This window comes from Trichomycterus rosablanca, chromosome 14, assembly GCF_030014385.1.
Source record: "Trichomycterus rosablanca isolate fTriRos1 chromosome 14, fTriRos1.hap1, whole genome shotgun sequence".
In the NCBI taxonomy this organism is placed as follows: domain Eukaryota; kingdom Metazoa; phylum Chordata; class Actinopteri; order Siluriformes; family Trichomycteridae; genus Trichomycterus; species Trichomycterus rosablanca.
Window position 1 is genome coordinate 20,319,226 of NC_086001.1, and position 23,546 is coordinate 20,342,771.

A 23,546-nucleotide genomic window follows, 5' to 3' on the forward strand; every position below is an offset into this window, starting at 1 on the left:
CTGAACAAACTGGCTCATATTTTGGCACTGATGTACCTTCCTGAATGGTGATCTGCTTGGTTGACACAACTAGCACAAGTAATCGCGGTCTACACCCCACAAGCGCTCTGTTGTACTTGCACATGCGCTGAACGCTACCATCCTGAAACTGCTAAAGTTTCTAAACCTCGGAACTCACGCCGGCTCCCAAATGATACTTGAGTAAATAAAGCCAAAAATAAAAAAATACACACACACACAACTTCAGACTTCAACATCTCAGATTTTTTAAACTGACGGGATTTATATAATTCTGAAATAATGTAGAAGATTTGGGTAGTACATTTTAACTAGTCTTTTGCTAAACATTGCCACCCAGGTATCAAAATCATAACAACACACCCCACTGTTAATAATTACGTTGAGTTAAGTTTAGGACCAGTTGGCCGGTAGATTGCGCTGTAAACAATGATTTGCCTTTTGGTGTTACAATTTGGCATAGAGCAGTCACATGTTGATAACAGTGTTTTTACCTAAATAAAACCAATTTCCACCAGAATTTGAACTCAGATCACTGGATTCAAAGTCCAGAGTGCTAACCATTACACCATGGAACCACACTGTGATGTCTAAATTAAGCCCAAAAGTTAATAATTAGTCATTTAAGAGCAAGTTGGCTGTTAGATGGTGCTGTAAACAATGATTAGCGATTACATTTTGGGATGGAGCAGTCACATGTGGAACACTATAACACTACTAGTGCTATTATGATATTCAAGCTGGATGAATGGATTGAAATTAACATGTAATTTAAGGTGACTCTAAACTAGCACAAGCAATTGTGATGCTCTGTTGTACTGCACATGCGCTGAATGCTACCATCCTGAAACTGCTAACAACTTCAGACTTTACTTTTACATCTCAAGTTACGATACCAGATCGATACCAAATTTTGCAGTATCGCACACCACTTATACAGATGTGCTAATGGAGATGTTTTACTGCTAAGCTGCTGTTCAACTCCAGTCCAGTTGGTGACGCTGGTGCGTCTTAAGTTGTTCTGCCAACCGCCATTAAACATCATAAGAAGAACAAGAAGCTGCTGTGTTTGTACTGTAGAGCCTCATCTGTAAGTAAAATATGTATTTAATTATAACCCTTATATTTAATTATAACCACATTCTAATTAATAATAAAACTAGAGTTTATAATAAAACATCACTGTGAAGATTTGAGGAGCTTTAACTCCAGTTTTATTTAAACAAACAAACTATTAGCTGCTCCGCTAACTGTTAGCATCACACATGATTCAGTACTGATGAACCGATTCATTGAACCGATGAATCAGTCGATTGTAACGGATTCAGAGTTTATTCATTATTAAATCTAATATTTTGATATAAACGCGTCACATTTTCAGCTTTGTTTACAGTTTGTAATGTTTGTTAGAAACAGCGAGTTCTTGTAGCTTTGTTTACAGGTTGTTTTACAGGTTTATAGTAAAAGTTAAAAGTATTAGTACAGCACTGTTATTGGGAGTGGATGAGAAACTAGATGTAAAGAACATCAGACTTCATCATTTCACTTTGGGCCACAAAACCACTTCCACCAAACTCAAAGGGTTGTTTCCCAGACAGGGATTAAGGCTTATAGTCCAGGACTACATTTAGCTTTAAATAGAGAATCTCCATTCAAAATGCTGTGTAGTCTAGGACTAGGCTTAATCCCTGTCTGTGAAACCAACCCAAAAAGTTCTATTAGAAGTCTTTTCTGTCTGATGCTGCTCAGTCCCACAATAGTTTCAACATTTTCACTCTGTTTACAGCCTCACAGCATTAAAAAATAAACAGTTAAACAGTCTGAAAGAGTATTCCTGAATTTCTCTTTAATAGGGAATAAAGTACATTTGTCTATCTGTCTGTCTGTCCGTCTGCCTGTCAGATCTTTTAATAATGCAGTCAGCAGAAGAGGGACACGTCACCCCCATAGATCTACAAAATGAAGGATTCCAAGAGAAACTAATAAAAAAGGAGGAGGAAGAAGATGGAAGTTACTTCTGTAAGTAAATGTGGAGCATGATGCCACTTTCTTACCAGAGAGTGTGGTACAGTACAGTGTGGTACAGTACAGTGTGGTACAGTACAGTATGATACAGTACAGTGTGGTACAGTACAGTGTGGTACAGTACAGTGAGGTACAGTACAGTGTGGTACAGTACAGTATGGTACAGTATGGTACAGTACAGTGTGGTACAGTACAGTATGATACAGTACAGTGTGGTACAGTACAGTATGGTACAGTACAGTGAGGTACAATACAGTGTGGTACAGTACAGTGTGGTACAGTACAGTGTGGTACAGTACAGTGTTGTACAGTATGGTACAGTACAGTATGGTGCAGTACAGTGTGGTACAGTACAGTGTGGTACAGTACAGTGTGGTACAGTGTGGTACAGTACAGTGTGGTACAGTATGGTACAGTACAGTGTGGTACAGTATAGTGTAGTACAGTACAGTGTGGTACAGTACAGTGTGGTACAGTACAGTGTGGTACAGTATGGTACAGTACAGTGAGGTACAGTACAGTGTGGTACAGTACAGTGTGGTACAGTACAGTGTGGTACAGTATGGTACAGTACAGTGAGGTACAGTACAGTGTGGTACAGTACAGTGTGGTACAGTACAGTATGGTACAGTACAGTGTGGTACAGTGTGGTACAGTGAGGTACAGTACAGTGTGGTACAGTACAGTGTGGTACAGTATGGTACAGTACAGTGTGGTACAGTATAGTGTAGTACAGTACAGTATGGTACAGTACAGTGTGGTACAGTACAGTGAGGTACAGTACAGTGTGGTACAGTACAGTGTGGTACAGTACAGTATGGTACAGTACAGTGTGGTACAGTACAGTGTGGTACAGTACAGTATGGTACAGTACAGTGTGGTACAGTACAGTGTGGTACAGTATGGTACAGTACAGTGTGGTACAGTACAGTGTGGTACAGTATGGTACAGTACAGTGAGGTACAGTACAGTGTGGTACAGTACAGTGTGGTACAGTACAGTATGGTACAGTACAGTGTGGTACAGTGTGGTACAGTGAGGTACAGTACAGTGTGGTACAGTACAGTGTGGTACAGTATGGTACAGTACAGTGTGGTACAGTATAGTGTAGTACAGTACAGTATGGTACAGTACAGTGTGGTACAGTACAGTGAGGTACAGTACAGTGTGGTACAGTACAGTGTGGTACAGTACAGTATGGTACAGTACAGTGTGGTACAGTACAGTGTGGTACAGTACAGTATGGTACAGTACAGTGTGGTACAGTACAGTGTGGTACAGTATGGTACAGTACAGTGTGGTACAGTACAGTGTGGTACAGTATGGTACAGTACAGTGAGGTACAGTACAGTGTGGTACAGTACAGTGTGGTACAGTATGGTACAGTACAGTGTGGTACAGTACAGTGTGGTACAGTACAGTATGGTACAGTACAGTGTGGTACAGTACAGTGTGGTACAGTACAGTGTGGTACAGTATGGTACAGTACAGTGTGGTACAGTACAGTATGGTACAGTACAGTGTGGTACAGTACAGTGTGGTACAGTATGGTACAGTACAGTGTGGTACAGTACAGTATGATACAGTACAGTGTGGTACAGTACAGTGTGGTACAGTACAGTATGGTACAGTACAGTGTGGTACAGTACAGTGTGGTACAGTATGGTACAGTACAGTGTGGTACAGTACAGTGTGGTACAGTATGGTACAGTACAGTGAGGTACAGTACAGTGTGGTACAGTACAGTGTGGTACAGTATGGTACAGTACAGTATGGTACAGTACAGTGTGGTACAGTACAGTGAGGTACAGTACAGTATGGTACAGTACAGTATGGTACAGTATAGGGCTGGGCGATATATCGAGATTTTATAATATATCGATATATTTTCATACGCGATATAAGATAAGACAATATCGCGTATATCGATATAGATGTTGCGTTCCAGTTAGATCCGACAGTTCGTCTTTCTCTTCTCCCAGTTTGTCTCTGCACATGTTCACCTGCCCCGCCCCTCTCCCTCACTGAACACAACTCGCCCCTCCCTCCCCACCACGTGACTCCCTCGCAGGGCATGTTCTAAACAGCTCTAGTGATTACAGAGCTCCGTCTAAAAATTATATTTTCGTTGTTGATCTCTTTGAATCTATAACACTTGCATTGATGTAGATTTGAAAATGACAACACTGAATATAACATTTCAAGAACAAAAGTGTTTATATGAGCTTTGATCTGGTCTGGGTGCGGAGTTTCATATCGAACGCAGAACGCTGAGACGAGCGAGCGCAGCGCAGCTACTATGCGGGTTTTACCCCGAAAAAATAATAATGAAAACACACACAAGAAAAGCAAAAGAGAACTTAATATTTTCACAGTGATTGGGAGGAAAAGTGTTTCATTCGCGGGACGACGGCAGAGAACGGCACAATGTGGAGAGAGGCTTCAGTACGTGTCACAGAAACGTCCATTTAAATCGTAGCTTTTAAAAAATCTTACTTAACTGATCATTTGTATAAACATGGGACAGAGTTCATGATTTGTTCTAAAACAAAAGTAGTGATCAGTACAAACTGGATCAGTACAAACGGGACATTATTTGAAGATGGGATTGTTAATGATTTCCTAAAAAAATGCTACAGAAGTCATAATTAGTCAAAATAAATAAATAAAAATTGTGTGATTTTGATCAAAATGCTACAAATGTGCTCATTCATACAAAACCATCAGGAACAATATTTACAAAAATATCAGAGATGTGATCGCACTGACTTTCAAATATTGAAACTGATTGAGATGAACAGAAATAAATAATGTTACATGTTTAAATATGTCTGTGTTTCCTGCCATGGTAAATCATTGTTAATAATTATTGCAAGAAATAATTAACATGTGATCAGACAGTCTCTTCACATATGAATATTTATTATTATTATTATTATTATTATTATTAATCATAATATTATCATTAAAGGTGAACCATGCAACTTTGTTATTCAGGAAGTTTGTATCCTACAAGTAGCCCTGTGGCTTACTCAGCACCCTTAAAGTAGCCCTCTGTTTCAAAAAGTTTGGTGACCCCTGATTTAATATATGCCAATAGTTTATTTTTGAGGAATTTCTCATGTTTATCTACAGCTGAATGTTAATAAAAGTGCCTGTATAACATTTGGAACATGTAGCTTTGTCTCAGAAGTGTCTTTTTGTTATTACCTCATGGGATGAAAAAATATCGAGATATATATCGTATATCGCCATTCAGCTAAAATATATCAAGATATTATTTTTGATCCATATCGCCCAGCCCTAGTACAGTACAGTATGGTACAGTACAGTGTGGTACAGTTCAGTGAGGTACAGTACAGTATGGTACAGTACAGTGTGGTACAGTTCAGTGAGGTACAGTACAGTATGGTACAGTACAGTGTGGTACAGTACAGTACAGTGTGGTACTGTACAGTATGGTACAGTTCAGTGAGGTACAGTACAGTATGGTACAGTACAGCATGGTACAGTACAGTATGGTACAGTACAGCATGGTACAGTACAGTGTGGTACAGTACAGTGGTACAGTTCAGTGAGGTACAGTACAGTATGGTACAGTACAGTGTGGTACAGTACAGTGTGGTACAGTACAGTTTGGTACAGTACAGTGTGGTACAGTACAGTGTGGTACAGTACAGTGGTACAGTTCAGTGAGGTACAGTACAGTATGGTACAGTACAGTGTGGTACAGTACAGTGTGGTACAGTACAGTATGGTACAGTACAGTGTGGTACAGTACAGTGTGGTACAGTACAGTATGGTACATTACAGTGTGGTACAGTACAGTGTGGTACAGTACAGTATGGTACATTACAGTGTGGTACAGTACAGTGTGGTACAGTACAGTATGGTACAGTACAGAGTGGTACAGTACAGTATGGTACAGTACAGTGTGGTACAGTACAGTATGGTACAGTACAGTATGGTACAGTACAGAGTGGTACAGTTCAGTATGGTACAGTACAGTATGGTACAGTACAGTGTGGTACAGTACAGTATTGTACAGTACAGTATGGTACAGTACAGTATGGTACAGTACAGTGTGGTACAGTACAGTGTGGTAAAGTTCAGTGAGGTACAGTACAGTGTGGTACAGTACAGTATGGTACAGTACAGTATGGTACAGTACAGTGTGGTACAGTACAGTATGGTACAGTACAGTGTGGTACAGTACAGTGTGGTACAGTACAGTGTGGTACAGTGTGGTACAGTACAGTGTGGTACAGTACAGTATGGTACAGTACAGTGTGGTACAGTACAGTATGGTACAGTACAGTGTGGTACAGTACAGTATTGTACAGTACAGTGTGGTACAGTACAGTATGGTATGGTACAGTACAGTGTGGTACAGTACAGTGTGGTAAAGTTCAGTATGGTACAGTACAGTGTGGTACAGTACAGTATGGTACAGTACAGTGTGGTACAGTACAGTGTGGTACAGTACAGTGTGGTACAGTACAGTATGGTACAGTACAGTGTGGTACAGTACAGTATGGTACAGTACAGTGTGGTACAGTACAGTGTGGTACAGTACAGTATGGTACATTACAGTGTGGTACAGTACAGTGTGGTACAGTACAGTGTGGTACAGTACAGTATGGTACATTACAGTATGGTACATTACAGTATGGTACAGTACAGTGTGGTACAGTACAGTGGTAAAGTTCAGTATGGTACAGTACAGTGTGGTAAAGTTTAGTATGGTACAGTACAGTGTGGTACAGTACAGTGTGGTACAGTACAGTGTGGTAAAGTTCAGTATGGTACAGTACAGTGTGGTAAAGTTCAGTATGGTACAGTACAGTGTGGTACAGTACAGTATGGTACAGTACAGTGTGGTACAGTACAGTGTGGTACAGTACAGAGTGGTACAGTACAGTGTGGTACAGTACAGAGTGGTACAGTACAGAGTGGTACAGTACAGTGTGGTACAGTACAGTGTGGTAAAGTTCAGTATGGTACAGTACAGTGTGGTACAGTACAGTATGGTACAATACAGTGTGGTACAGTACAGTGTGGTACAGTACAGTGTGGTACAGTACAGTGTGGTAAAGTTCAGTATGGTACAGTACAGTGTGATTAGTATTGGAGTCACTAATCATTACAACTAATAAGAGAATGTGGATAGTGGGATTAGAACCTGTACTGTACCGTACTGTCCTGTGTAGAAGTGCTGATACTTCCAGTCTGGATTAAATCTAAGTAGTATTTATTTGTGGTAACTAAACCCACAACCTTCAGTTTCCTCCAGTTGTTGAGTTTCTTCTTCACATATTGATGAATTTCAGGTGAAGGATCTTTAATCCCTGTGGAACACGTCACCTCTGAGGAACACCTCACCCCAGAGGACCAACAGTGTGGAGGTTTCCAGATGAAGCCTGTGAAGAAGGAAGAACCTGAAGATAAAGATGAACTCAGTAAGTAAAAAGAACATTTATTATTGAATTTATTTGTGTCTATCACTAATACTAACACTAACAGCACCACTAAACCCTCACAGTCACACAAACGACTCTAATCTCTATTTATACAAATAAAGAAAACCGTCGAGCCCAACTTGTGAGAATCTGTTCAGCCATGATAATAGAGACAGCAGCTGATCTGGTGTTAAGAACCACACAAACTACAATAATAATAATAGTAATAAGTTTAATTTATATAGCGTCTTTCACCAAACTCAAGGTCGATGTACACTGACAAAACAAACATAACAGAAGGGATCGATTACACATAGAATTCAAGAAGAAAAATGAAGGTATTGTGTACAGAGAAATTCACAGAGAGAAGAGATCCAGCAAAGAGTCGAGCAGAGAGTTCTAGAGTGCCTCCCATAGTGGACAACCTAAAGAAAATAATCATTCATGATGCATCATGGTACAGGACTTTATCATCAGATCTCAGTTTAACATTTACTAACAATCTTTATTATTTATAATGTTATAAATGTATTTGATTATTTATAATGTTATAAATGTATTTGATTATTTATAATGTTATAAATGTATTTGATTATTTATAATGTTATAAATGTATTTATTATTTATAATGTTATAAATGTATTTGATTATTTATAATGTTATAAATATATTTTATTATTTATAATGTTATAAATGTATTTCATTATTTATGTTATAAATGTATCTCATTATTTATAATGTTTTAAATGTATTTGATTATTTATAATGTTATAAATGTATTTGATTATTTATAATGTTATAAATGTATTTGATTATTTATAATGTTATAAATGTATTTATTATTTATAATGTTATAAATGTATTTGATTATTTATAATGTTATAAATATATTTTATTATTTATAATGTTATAAATGTATTTCATTATTTATGTTATAAATGTATCTCATTATTTATAATGTTTTAAATGTATTTGATTATTTATAATGTTATAAATGTATTTGATTATTTATAATGTTTTAAATGTATTTGATTATTTATAATGTTATAAATGTATTTGATTATTTATAATGTTATAAATGTATTTATTATTTATAATGTTATAAATGTATTTGATTATTTATAATGTTATAAATATATTTTATTATTTATAATGTTATAAATGTATTTCATTATTTATGTTATAAATGTATCTCATTATTTATAATGTTTTAAATGTATTTGATTATTTATAATGTTATAAATGTATTTGATTATTTATAATGTTTTAAATGTATTTGATTATTTATAATGTTATAAATGTATTTGATTATTTATAATGTTATAAATGTATTTATTATTTATAATGTTATAAATGTATTTATTATTTATAATGTTATAAATGTATTTGATTATTTATAATGTTATAAATATATTTTATTATTTATAATGTTATAAATGTATTTCATTATTTATGTTATAAATGTATCTCATTATTTATAATGTTTTAAATGTATTTGATTATTTATAATGTTATAAATGTATTTGATTATTTATAATGTTTTAAATGTATTTGATTATTTATAATGTTATAAATGTATTTGATTATTTATAATGTTATAAATGTATTTATTATTTATAATGTTATAAATGTATTTGATTATTTATAATGTTATAAATGTATTTGATTATTTATAATGTTATAAATGTATTTGATTATTTATAATGTTATAAATGTATTTGATTATTTATAATGTTATAAATGTATTTATTATTTATAATGTTATAAATGTATTTGATTATTTATAATGTTATAAATGTATTTGATTATTTATAATGTTATAAATGTATTTGGTTATTTATAATGTTATAAATGTATTTGATTATTTATAATGTTATAAATGTATTTGATTATTTATAATGTTATAAATGTATTTGATTATTTATAATGTTATAAATGTATTTGATTATTTATAATGTTATAAATGTATTTGATTATTTATAATGTTATAAATGTATTTGATTATTTATAATGTTATAAATGTATTTGATTATTTATAATGTTATAAATGTTTTTGATTATTTATAATGTTATAAATGTATTTCATTATTTATAATGTTATAAATGTATTTGATTATTTATAATTTTATAAATGTATTTGATTATTTATAATGTTATAAATGTATTTGATTATTTATAATGTTATAAATGTATTTGATTACTTTTAATGTTATAAATGTATTTGATTATTTATAATGTTATAGATGTATTTGATTATTTATAATGATTTAAATGTATTTGATTATTTTCTGCTTCAGAACTGAACAAGGATTTCTGCTGCTCCTCGTGTCCACGTTCCTCTACAACCCAAAATCAGCTCCACAATCACATCAAAAGCTGCAACCACGATAAATATGAGACTCTGGTGAAGATTAAGACTGAACATGAGGATCTGACACCCACCAGAAGCTCCAGTAATCAGCAAACGTCCTCTGGTACTGTCAGCATTAACACCTCTCTCAGTCCCACACAGGAAGAAGGAAACGTCTGCTCACAGTGTGGGAAGAGCTTCAAGTTCCAGTGTGATCTCAAAATACACCAGCGCATTCACACAGGAGAGAAACCGTATCAGTGCTCACAGTGTGGGAAGAGTTTTAGTCATCAGAGTGTTCTCAGAAGGCACCAGCACATTCACACTGGAGTAAAGCCGTATCAGTGCTTACAGTGTGAGAAGAGTTTCAATACAAAGAGTGATCTCAAAATACACCAGCACATTCACACTGGAGAGAAACCATATCAGTGCTCACAGTGTGGGAGGAGTTTTTATACACAGTCTAGTCTCAAAATACACCAGCGCATTCACACTGAAGTAAAACCTTATCAGTGCTCACAGTGTGAGAAGAGTTTTAACACACAGGAATCTCTCAAAAAACACCAGCGCATTCACACTGGAGAGAAATCGCATAAGTGCTCAGAATGTGGAAAAAGTTTTATTCAACAGACTAATCTCAAAAGACACCAGCGCATTCACACTGGAGAGAAACCATATCAGTGTTCACACTGTGGAAAAAGATTTATTCAACAGATTAATCTCAAAACACACCAGCACATTCACACTGGAGAGAAACCGTATCAGTGCTCACAGTGTGGAAAGAGTTTTAATAGACAGAGTGATCTCAAAACACACCAGCGCATTCACACTGGAAATAAACCGTATCAGTGCTCACAGTGTGGGAAGAGTTTTAATCAACAGAGTTCTCTCAAAAGACACCAGCGCATTCACACTGGAGAGAAACCGTTTCAGTGCTCACAGTGTGGGAAGAGTTTTAATGCAAAGAGTGAGCTTAAAATACACTTGCGCATTCATAGTGGAGAGAAACCATATCAGTGCTCACAGTGTGGGAAGAGTTTTAATACACAGAGTAATCTCAAAATACACCAGCGCATTCACATTGGAGAGAAACCGTATCAGTGCTCACAATGTGGAAAAAGTTTTATTCAACAGAGTCATCTCAAAAAACACCAGCACATTCACACTGGAGAGAAACCGTATCAGTGCTCACAGTGTGGAAATAGTTTTAATGAACAGAGTGATCTCAAAACACACCAGCGCATTCACACTGGAGATAAACCGTATCAGTGCTCACAGTGTGGGAAGAGTTTTAATCAACAGAGTTCTCTCAAAAGACACCAGCGCATTCACACTGGAGAGAAACCGTTTCAGTGCTCACAGTGTGGGAAGAGTTTTAATGCAAAGAGTGAGCTTAAAATACACTTGCGCATTCATAGTGGAGAGAAACCATATCAGTGCTCACAGTGTGGGAAGAGTTTTAATACACAGAGTAATCTCAAAAAACACCAGCGCATTCACACTGGAAAGAAACCATATCAGTGCTTACAGTGTGGAAAGAGTTTTAATCAACAGGGTAATCTCAAAAAACACCAGCGCATTCACACTGGAGAGAAACCATATCAGTGCTCTCAATGTGGAAAGAGTTTTAATCAACAGAGTGCTTTCAGAAGACACCAGCACATTCACACTGGAGAGAAACCGTGTGGAATCAGATACTAACAGAGTCTGTACTAGATTGGAGGAAGTACGCAGCGCTTTCAGTACAGAAGTAACAACACCCCTACGTACTACAGGGGTTGGACAAAATAACTGAAACACCTGGTTTTAGACCACAATAATTTTTTAGTATGGTGTAGGGCCTCCTTTTGTGGCCAATACAGCATCAATTTGTCTTGGAAATGACATATACAAGTCCTGCACAGTGGTCAGAGGGATTTTAAGCCATTCTTCTTGCAGGATAGTGGCCAGGTCACTACGTGATGCTGGTGGAGGAAAACGTTTCCTGACTCGCTTCTCCAAAACACCCCAAAGTGGCTCAATAATATTTAGATCTGGTGACTGTGCAGGCCATGGGAGATGTTCAACTTCACTTTCATGTTCATCAAACCAATCTTTCACCAGTCTTGCTGTGTGTATTGGTGCATTGTCATCCTGATACACGGCACCGCCATTGGATGCACATGGTCCTCCAGAATGGTTCGGTAGTCCTTGGCAGTGACGCGCCCATCTAGCACAAGTATTGGGCCAAGGGAATGCCATGATATGGCAGCCCAAACCATCACTGATCCACCCCCATGCTTCACTCTGGGCATGCAACAGTCTGGGTGGTATGCTTCTTTGGGGCTTCTCCACACCGTAACTCTCCCGGATGTGGGGAAAACAGTAAAGGTGGACTCATCAGAGAACAATACATGTTTCACATTGTCCACAGCCCAAGATTTGCGCTCCTTGCACCATTGAAACCGACGTTTGGCATTGGCACGAGTGACCAAAGGTTTGGCTATAGCAGCCCGGCCGTGTATATTGACCCTGTGGAGCTCCCGACGGACAGTTCTGGTGGAAACAGGAGAGTTGAGGTGCACATTTAATTCTGCCGTGATTTGGACAGCCGTGGTTTTATGTTTTTTGGATACAATCCGGGTTAGCACCCGAACATCCCTTTCAGACAGCTTCCTCTTGCGTCCACAGTTAATCCTGTTGGATGTGGTTTGTCCTTCTTGGTGGTATGCTGACATTACCCTGGATACCGTGGCTCTTGATACATCACAAAGACTTGCTGTCTTGGTCACAGATGCGCCAGCAAGACGTGCACCAACAATTTGTCCTCTTTTGAACTCTGGTATGTCACCCATAATGTTGTGTGCATTGCAATATTTTGAGCAAAACTGTGCTCTTACCCTGCTAATTGAACCTTCACACTCTGCTCTTACTGGTGCAATGTGCAATTAATGAAGATTGGCCACCAGACTGGTCCAATTTAGCCATGAAACCTCCCACACTAAAATGACAGGTGTTTCAGTTATTTTGTCCAACCCCTGTACGTCCGCTAGGGCTGGGCGATATGGATCAAAAATAATATCTCGATATATTTTAGCTGAACGGCGATATACGATATATATCTCGATATTTTTTCATCCCATAAGGTAATAACAAAAAGACACTTCTGAGACAAAGCTACATGTTCCAAATGTTATACAGGCACTTTTATTAACATTCAGCTGTAGATGAACATGAGAAATTCCTCAAAAATAAACTATTGGCATATATTAAATCAGGGGTGACCAACCTTTTTGAAACAGAGGGCTGCTTTAAGGGTGCTGAGCAAGCCAAAGGGCTACTTTGGCTTTGTAGGATACAAACTTCCTGAATAACAAAGTTGCATGGTTCACCTTTAATGATAATATTATGATTAATAATAATAATAATAATAATAAATATTCATATGTGAAGAGACTGTCTGATCACATGTTAATTATTTCTTGCAATAATTATTAACAATGATTTACCATGGCAGGAAACACAGACATATTTAAACATGTATCATTATTTATTTCTGTTCATCTCAATCAGTTTCAATATTTGAAAGTCAGAGTGATCACATCAAAATCATTAACAGTCCCATCTTCAAATGATGTCCCATTTGTACTGTTCCCGTTTGTACTGATCACTACTTTTGTTTTAGAACAAATCATGAACTCTGTCCCATGTTTGTACAAATCAGTTCAGTAAGATTTTTTAAAAGCTACGATTTAAATGGACGTTTCTGTGACACGTACTGAAGCCTCTCTCCACATTGTGCCGTTCTCTGTCGTCATCCCGCGAATGAAACACACACTTTTCCTCCCAATAATTGTGAAAATATTAAGTTCTTATTTGCTTTTCTTGTGTGTTTTTTCATTATTATTTTTTCGGGGTAAAACCCACATCTCGTTCCCCCCATAGTAGCTGCGCTCAGCGTTCTGCGCCCGATATAAAACTCCGCACCCAGACCAGATCAAAGCTCATATAAACATCAAACAGTTTTGTTCTTGAAATGTTATATTCAGTATTGATATTTTCAAATCTACATCAATGCAAGTGTTATTGATTCAAAGAGATCAACAACGAAAATATCATTTTTAGACGGAGCTCTGTAGTCACTAGAGCTGTTTAGAACATGCCCTGCGGGGGAGTCACGTGGTGGGGAGGGGCGAGTTGTGTTCAGTGAGGGAGAGGGGCGGGGCAGGTGAACATGTGCAGAGAAAAACTGGGAGAAGAGAAAGTCGAACTGTCGGATCTAACTGGAACGCAACATCTATGTCGATATACGCGATATTGTCTTATCTTATATCGCGTATGAAAATATATCGATATATCTTTAAAACTCAATATATCGCCCAACCCTAACGTCCGCCATCTTACCAACGTCAAGTGATGACGTGATGACGTATTATCGCCATGGTTACAGACCACCATAGTTACAGACAAGCCCCACTTGCCAAATTTTTGGATATTTATCGTCTTTTTGCGCTAATCATAACGTTATTTAGGGTTGTACACAATAATAAATTTTTTATTTTGTTTATCTTACACCTCTGTAAACCGAGGACTCCTCCTTCTCCCCAATTTCTTGTTTTGTCTTTGCAGCTACAGTTGCATTATGGGATACATTATGGGTTGCATACTCGAACATGGCTGCCCAAGAAGTAGGTCATCCGGGTACTTCTCGCGTACCTTTTTATGTACACTGTGTATTCGGACATACTAACCGCTCTCGCATACTGCTCTCGTGTACTATTGAGTATGGAAGTATGCGATTCTGGACGCAGCTCTCATCAGTGCTCACAGTGTGGGAGGAGTTTTAATCAACAGAGTTTGTGCTGTTAATACAGTTCATGTGGTAAATGTTTACTGTTTGTTTAAGAGTCATTTGGTAACTGATGTAGTAGCGGTTCGCTAAGTGAAGCGATTCGTGCACAAGAATGTAGTGGAGCCTCGTGAAGTTCATTTCATGCCTGTGGATGCATTGTGGGTATGTTTATTTGTTAATAGATGTTTTAATTGATGTTTATTAAGAGTATTAGTTGATTTTGTATTACATGCTTGAATCAGGTTAGCTCATGATGCATTAAGTTAAATGAATTTGCACATGTTGGCTTATTAGTATTGAAATGCAGAACTTGGAATAATATGCATATGGACTTTAAACTTAAATATCATTTGATATTCATGTCTTGATGTGCTGAAGTTTATAAACGTGTTGTTTTTACTTCTTGTAGTTTTAACCTACTTCCAGTTTGCCATTAAACAGAGTTGAACTAAACATCTTCTACAGTGTGGTGATTGGTGGAGGAGTTATCTATGCAGGGTACGCACGCTGAGAGGGTACGCACGCTGAGACTGTAGCCTAGTTGTTTGTTTGTAGCCATTAGCTAAATAACTTTTTATTAATTAATTAATTAGTTAATCTTTTGCGCGTAGTTGATATAGAGTGTTATTTTGTCTATCGTAAAAAAGCGCTTGTGTTTACGCTTGTTTACTAACGTAAATCCGTGCTTGTGAAAACTTCTGCTACCGGCATCCGAACGAAGCCGGTTTTAGTTTGTTTTGTAATTCAGCGCATAAACATTTTATTCATCCAGAATTAAAACCGCTTTCTGTCCGCACGAAGCGCGTTTGTGTTTGTTTGTTTTTGTACTTCAGCGCTTAAACACCTTTGTTTTGTGGGGAGTTAAAACTGTTTTCTGTCTGTAGGAACCGCGTTCTGTTTATTTGTTTTGTACACAAGCGCATAAACACCGTTTTCCTTTAGAATTACAGCCGTTTTATCCGAACGAAGCGCGTTTGTGTTGTTTGGTTGTTGGTTTTTGTATTTCATCTTATCAACGCCTGTTTCGTCCGGAATTAAAGCCGTTTTTCTGTGACTACCAGCAGAAGCGCCGGTGTAACCAACATAAACATCAACTTCAACTTCAACTTCAACTCATCTTCTAAAGCTAAGTATTGTTATTATGGCCCCAGCAGGAGCTTTATTTCCCTGTTCCGAGTGCAACATGTTCAGTTATTCCTTCTCCGTGTTTAGTGATAACTTTATATGTGATAAGTGTAGATTAGTTGTTAGTCTGATGGAGAAGATCTCAGTGTTAGAAGGGCGCATTCGGGCGTTAGAACAGACTACTACTAGTGAGGGCTTAGATTCAGCTGTAGCAGTCCCGAATGCCAGCAGTTCAGGTGTAGAACCCCAGACTCCGGCATTAGAGTCCTCACAGCGGGGCGACTGGGTGACGTCTCGGCGACCATCTCAGTTGCACGTGTCCAACAGGTTTTCCCCACTCAGTGAGCCACCCGCTGAGAAGCCTGTTAATGTAAGTGCTCTGGTTATAGGAGATTCTCAGCCCCGACACGTGCGTATTGCAACCCCCATAGAGACACCAGCAACCATAGTCACTTGTATTCCGGGGGCCAGGGCGCCTGACATCAGAGCAAATCTAAAAGTGCTGGCTAATGCTAATCGTAGATTTTCGAAGATTGTTATCCACGTCGGCACTAATGATGTTCGTTTACGGCAGTCTGAGGTTACTAAGAGTAATGTTAAAGAGGTGTGTGAGTTAGCTAGGTCGATGTCTGAGGCAGTAGTGTGCTCTGGCCCCTTACCGATTCGACCCAGTGGTGAAACCTACAGCAGGTTGTTGTCGCTGAACCGCTGGATGTCTAAATGGTGCTCAGAAAACTGCATTGATTTTGTAGATAACTGGTCCACTTTTGAGGGAAGGCCTGGTCTTTTGAAGCGGGATGGTGTCCACCCCACGTGGGAGGGTGCTGCTCGCATTTCTTGCAGCATAGGTGACAGGCTTTACCACCACGTTAGTGTAGCGGCAGATAGTGTTAAATGACTATCCAGAGCCAAGACCAGGCAGCAGACAAACAGGCCTAACCGACTGTCTGCGAGTCGCCATCGGACGTCACCTGGAATCCTTAGGTCACAAACCATTGAGACTGTGTCTGTTTACCGTGGCAGGTGTAAGCCAAAACAAAATCAAAAAGTATGTCATAATAACTTAATTAAAATTAATCTAAATGAGCATCATGAAAACCCTAGTAAGGCTAGGGTTAAGGCTAAGTTCTAAACATCAGGTCACTGGCATGCAAAACAGTAATTGTAAATGAAATAATTACAGATAATAGTCTTAGTGCACTTTGTTTAACTGAGACCTGGGCTAGACCTGATGAGTATCTAAGTTTAAATGAAGCATCTCCTCCGGGTTACAGTTATGAACATAAGCCACGTCTTAGTGGTCGTGGTGGAGGAATAGCCACAATTTATGATAAAGACATAGGTCTTACTGTAAAATCATCTCCCATAACAAACTCGTTTGAAGTTCTTATCTCTGACATAACCAATAAAGGTTCATCTGATAAAAATAGTATGTTTAAACTGGCTACTGTTTATCGACCCCCTGGTCCTTACTCAGAATTTCTTAACGAATTTGCCGATTTTCTTTCTAAATTAGTCTTATCAACTAAGAAAGCTTTAATTGTTGGTGACTTTAATATTCATTATGAGGATAAGTGTAATCCACTCAAAATTGCGTTTGATTCTATTTTAGAATCCTTAGGCATCACCCAAAATGTAACAGGACCCACTCACCGCTGTAAACATACCTTAGATTTAATACTTACTTATGGTATAAACATAGACAACCTGGAAATTATACCACAGAATGACTTAATCTCTGATCACTCCCTACTAATTTATGAAGTGTCCCTGTCCAATAATATACAGCAACCAAATCGTTTTAAATATAAGCGCACTATTACATCTGCAACTGCAGCAGCGTTCATAAACTGCCTACCAGAATTACCAAATATATCAGCATCAGAACCTAAAGAACTAGATCAGGCAACTCAAAACCTAGAGACTGTATTGCGCACAACCTTAGATAACGTAGCCCCACTCAAAACTAAACTGATTAGGGAGAAAAAACTTGCTCCATGGTACAATGACCACACATGCGCACTTAAACAAGCAGCACGGAAATTAGAACGTAAGTGGCGTCACACTACACTGGAGGTGTATAAGATTGCTTGGAAAGATGCTCTAACTGAGTATAAACATGCACTTATAAAAGCTAAATCTGTATATTATTCATCCCTAATAGAGAAAAATAAAAACAATCCCAGATTCCTTTTTGAGACAGTGTCCAAATTAACTAAAAACGTCAATGAAACTGAATCTAATATACCGCCTGACTGTACCAGTGATGATTTTTTAAAATTCTTTAATGACAAGATAGAAAAAATACGACTTCAGAGTCAGAGTGTGTCACCTGCCAATGTTAAGTATGGACTCACTCCGAGCAGCATTGGTGATAATAGTAACGAGTTAATCCAACTAAATTCCTTTAATCCAATCTCCCAAAAGGAACTAACTGTGTTGATTAAATCATCGAAGTCATCATCGTGTATACTCGATCCTGTTCCAACTCGTTTACTTAAAGATTTACTCCCAGCTATTGTAGAGCCCCTGCTTACATTAATCAATGCATCCCTTAGCCTTGGGTATGTACCTAAATTGTTTAAAAGTGCTGTTATTAAACCCCTGATTAAAAAACCTAATCTTGATCCACATGTTTTATCTAATTATAGGCCAATTTCAAACCTTCCTTTTGTCTCAAAGATATTAGAAAAAGTCGTTTCCAAACAGCTATGTTCTTATTTGAATGAAAATTGTATTCATGAAAAATTTCAATCAGGATTTAGACCCAACCATAGTACCGAAACCGCATTAATTAGAGTAGTTAACGAGTTGTTAATGTCTTCTGATAATGGATGTGTCTCTTTTCTTGTTCTATTAGATCTTAGCGCAGCGTTTGATACGGTCGATCATAACATTTTACTGGATAGGCTAGAAAATACAGTAGGTGTTAAAGGACTCGCACTCTCTTGGTTTCAATCATATTTGACTGACCGCTCTCAATTCGTTTATGTAAATAATAAATGCTCAGAAACTACAAAAGTAAAGTGTGGTGTTCCACAGGGGTCGGTACTTGGACCGCTATTATTTACACTCTATATGCTTCCACTAGGTGAAATTATTCATAAACATGGCATAAACTTTCACTGCTATGCAGATGACACACAGCTGTATATATCAGCCAAACCAAATGATACTGACACAATCAGTAAGATAGAAGATTGTGTAAACGACATAAAAAACTGGATGTCGTGTAATTTTCTTTTACTTAATTCAGATAAAACTGAGGTTTTACTTGTTGGCTCTAAAGCTGCAAGAGACAAGTTGTCTAACCTGGTGCTAAACCTAAACACTTTCTCTGTTACTCCCAGCCCAGATGTAAAAAACTTAGGTGTCACAATAGATTCAGATCTCTCCTTTGATACACACATTAATAATATTACTAGAGTTGCTTTCTATCATTTGCGTAATATCTCTAAAATAAGAAATATACTATCTGCTAATGACGCCGAAAAACTGATCCATGCGTTTATAACTTCTTGGTTAGATTATTGTAATGCTCTTCTAACTGGATGCTCTGGTAGATCCTTAAACAAACTCCAGTTAGTTCAAAATGCAGCAGCTCGAGTGCTAACTAGAACTAAAAAATTTGATCATATCACTCCTGTTCTATCATCTCTACACTGGCTGCCAGTTAAATTTCGCATTGATTACAAAATACTTTTACTAACCTATAAAGCGCTACATGGTCTGGCTCCACAGTATCTGAGTGAGCTTATTAATTACTACAACCCAGCACGTCCACTTCGTTCACAAGATGCAGGGTTACTTATAGTTCCTAAAATTAAAAAGACCAAAGCTGGTGGAAGAGCATTTTCTTACAAAGCTCCACAACTTTGGAATAATCTTCCTGCCTCTGTTCGGTATTCGGACACAGTCTCAATGTTTAAGTCTAAACTGAAAACATATTTATTTTCTCAGGCTTTTGATTAATATAGACAAAGGCGCAGGGCTTGGGGGTTCTTGGTCATAGAAACTTGTGGTGATCAGGGATGTTGGGTCGCTGTCGTTCTGCCTCTCTTGTCCAATCACTCTGGTTTGGGTAGGAGAGGTGGGCGCTGATGTCCTGTGAAAGCCTTCATGACCTTGTTACCTGCTCGCTCTCCCTTTTAGTTATGCTGTAATAATTAGGGCTGCCGGAGTCTAAAACTCTCTGTAAAACTGTTTGTCAACTAGCATTGTACATTATTAACTACATTCTCTGTTGTTTTACCCCGAGGGCATTCTGATGGAAACCTGTTTACCCGCCGAGGTTAAGGATTAAAGTCGAGACTGCCGGGACAACGATGCTGCTCCTGTCAGATGTGACGGGTCTGGAGTAATTGCAACGACAAGAAATCACTACAGACTTTATTGAAGACTAGAGCGGATAACAACTCTATTATTATTTAATTGTTTATTTATCTATTTATTACCACTGTATGACTTTTAGATCATTCAATTCTGTGTTTGTATGATTTGTGTAAATCGTGTATTTATTTAAAGTATCCTCCAGACCACCCAAGAAGGATGGGCCCTGTTGAGTCTGGTTCCTCTCAAGGTTTCTTCCTGTAATTTTCAGGGAGTTTTTCCTTGCCACAGTCGCCCTCGGCTTGCTCAACAGGGGTTTTTGTATCTGTTGGTCCTGGATTTTGTAAAGTTGCTTTGAGACAATGTATATTGTAAAAAGCGCTATATAAATAAAGTTGACTTGACTTGACATGATGGTATGAATATGATAATTAATCATTAAATGTAATGTGGTGTAATGTACCAACCTCAGATCTGAATCTGTTTTTGTTCTTTATTCAAGTTTAATCTACTTTAATAAACACAGAACAACTTTTACTTTCAAGTGGAAGAATTTTACCCTGGTCTTTATGGTGTTTGCAAAGTTTTCATAAATGAATAGCCTCTTACTTTAACACTTCTAGGTCTACACTCCAAAATTCTAGTTTTTAGATGATTTCCACTTAGCAAATAATGAACCGTCCTCAACCAGAATGTACATGAGAAGGTGTGAATGGAGGGCTGTGGACTGAACAGTGTTGCATTGTTCTATCATCATGAGTCTTTGTTCTTTGTGTTTATCTATAGACCAAATTAGTGGTAGCTAAACTCCTTTGTTAAAAGAAATATTTATATTTACGTTTAATTATCCTACCATCTTCTAGTGCATAAAACCCAGTTCATATAAATCCTAATGAAGGTGTTTTTGTACTAAATGCAGGTGAAAGAGGATCAGCAGCAGCAGCTGAGCGGTGTGTGTGGTTCTCTGTGTGTTTTGTCTCTGTTTCAGGATCTTTTATTTGAAAAGCTGCGTGTAGAACAGAGAAAGTAAAAGACGCCACACAGCGGAGTGAAAGGCTGAACGACGGACGTCTATAAGAAGCAGCTTGTTTACAGAGTCTCTTGCTTATGGCCACACCACCCTGAGAACACCTGATCTAGGAAGCTAATCGGGGTCGAGCCTGGTTAGTACTTGGATGGGAGTCCGCCTGGGAATACCAGGTGCTGGAAGCTTTTATCCACACACACCCACCTTCACTCCAAACCTCCTGTTACACACTGACCCAGTGGCTTTTTCTTCATCAAAGCTACACAATGAGACAAAGATCAGCTCATACTTTCATTCTTACTACAGTAAAACACATTCAACTGACTTTTAAAGTGAAGTTCAGAATGTTGTACAGACATCGTCGACATCTAGTGGTGCTAGAAATAAATTAAAATAAGTGAAATGTTTATTTTGTACCTTGGTTTTATGTTATTTGTACAAACATTTGTTTTATGCAACTTTAAACTGTAATAAAAGAAAAAGTGGGTGTGGCCCATACAGGAATCGAACCCGTGACCTTGGCGTTATTAGCAGCACGCTCTAACCAACTGAGCTAACCAGCCTACGTACAAAGGCAGAACCTATACCCCCATACCCGATTCTACACTGACAGCCCTTCAGTTATTTATTCTGGGTGGTACGGTGGCTAAGTGGGTAGCACTGTCGCATCATAGCAAGAAGGTCCTGGGTTTGATCCCCTGGTGGGGCGGTCCGGGTCCTTTCTGTGTGGAGTTTGCATGTTCTCCCCGTGTCTGCGTGGGTTTACTCCGGGTGCTCCGGTTTCCTCCCACAGTCCAAAGACATGCAAGTGAGGTGAATTGGAGACACTAAATCGTTCAAGACTGTGTTTGATGTAACCTTGTGAACTGATGAACCCTGTGTGAAGATAAACTACCGTTCCTGTCATGAATGTAACCAAAAGTGTAAAACATGACGGTAAAATTCTAATAAACAAATAAACAAACAGTTATTTATTCTTAAAAGAAAAATACATGACCGTGTAGAATAAAAGTATATAGCTCTACATTTCTTTTAGTCTTCTGCCATGTGCAGTACAAGAATTCACTAAATTACACAGCAGTTCTCTTTTTATTTATTTATTTATTTTTGCCATTGACAAAATTGATTGTAACCATTTATAAAGGTCATGCCACGCTCATTAGGTGAAATAAAGCCAGAATTAATGATTGCAGAAGAACAGAGTGGTATAGCCTGAGGTAAACCTTAGCAAGTCATGTGACCCATGTGTACCATCCAATGAAACATCTGTGATTAAGAACTAATTCACAGTTTACAAACAAACACAATTCAGAATTCGTAACAGAAACAGACACAGATTTACTGTCGCTGTATTGTATTATAGTGTTAAATTGTTGCCTATTTTATTGAGATGATGCTTTAATGCTGTATTTTCTTACATTTATTTAATCCAGCACAATGGTTAAACTGCACAACCCAACAAGTTAAAATAACCCATCATGTGTTCTGTCCAATATTTACACAGTGCTGGTTGCCAAATAACACATTTTCACCTGCATTCTGCGTTTTCTTTCCTGTATACCAAAAACAGTCGCCATTGCAGATCTACCACACGTTACAAAAACACTTGGGACACTTTATTTTTTCTTTCTTTATCTTGCCGGTGTCACGTTGTATTGAAACTAAAATAAGTAAATGAAAACTTAAAATTTAAAAGCAAGTGTTTAGGTTCATTCATCATCTTAACACATATTACAAACTAATCAAGCTCGTCACATTTCAGACATTGTTCACGTAAACAAAAATCTCAAGTGGAAGCACAATTTATTTATTTATAGACGGTGCTGTTTATGGTTTTACACTCAAAAACATGAACAGTTAAAAAATAACAACAAACACAACAACAGCAATTTAATAATAATGTCACAAATCTGTACCCAAGCAACAAGCTGTAATTTATCTAGCACCACTAGATGGGAACGATCTCTGTACAACATGTTTTGTACGTAGTGTTTATGGTATTTAATTAAGCTGGATGGATAGATGGGAGTTAACATGTAATCTAAGGTGACTCTTAAGTTTATTCGCTGCTGTTGGCTTATAAAGTTTTACTGAACAAACTGGCTCGTATTTTGGCACTGATATACCTTCCTGAATGGTGATCTACTTGGTCGACACAACTAGCACAAGTAATCGTGGTCTACACCCCACAAGCGCTCTGTTGTACTTGCACATGCGCTGAACGCTACAATCCTGATACTGCTAAAGTTTCTAAACCTTTAGGTAGATGGCGCTGTAAACAATCATTTGCCTTTTGGTGTTACAATTCGGCATAGAGCAGTCACATGTGGAACACTATTCTCTACTCAGCATTGATAACAGTGTTTTTACCTAAATAAAACC

General features: G+C 37.7%; 1 protein-coding gene across 1 annotated transcript; it reads left to right on the top strand.

The window, feature by feature from the left end:
- Nucleotides 1-4,470: 4,470 nt before the first annotated feature.
- On the top strand, nt 4,471-11,553 carry LOC134326177 (zinc finger protein 271-like). Its single transcript, XM_063008372.1, has 2 exons — nt 4,471-4,488; nt 10,375-11,553. The coding sequence occupies exons 1-2, from the start codon at nt 4,471-4,473 to the stop codon at nt 11,551-11,553; spliced, it is 1,197 nt and encodes a 398-aa protein (XP_062864442.1).
- Nucleotides 11,554-23,546: the final 11,993 nt, after the last annotated feature.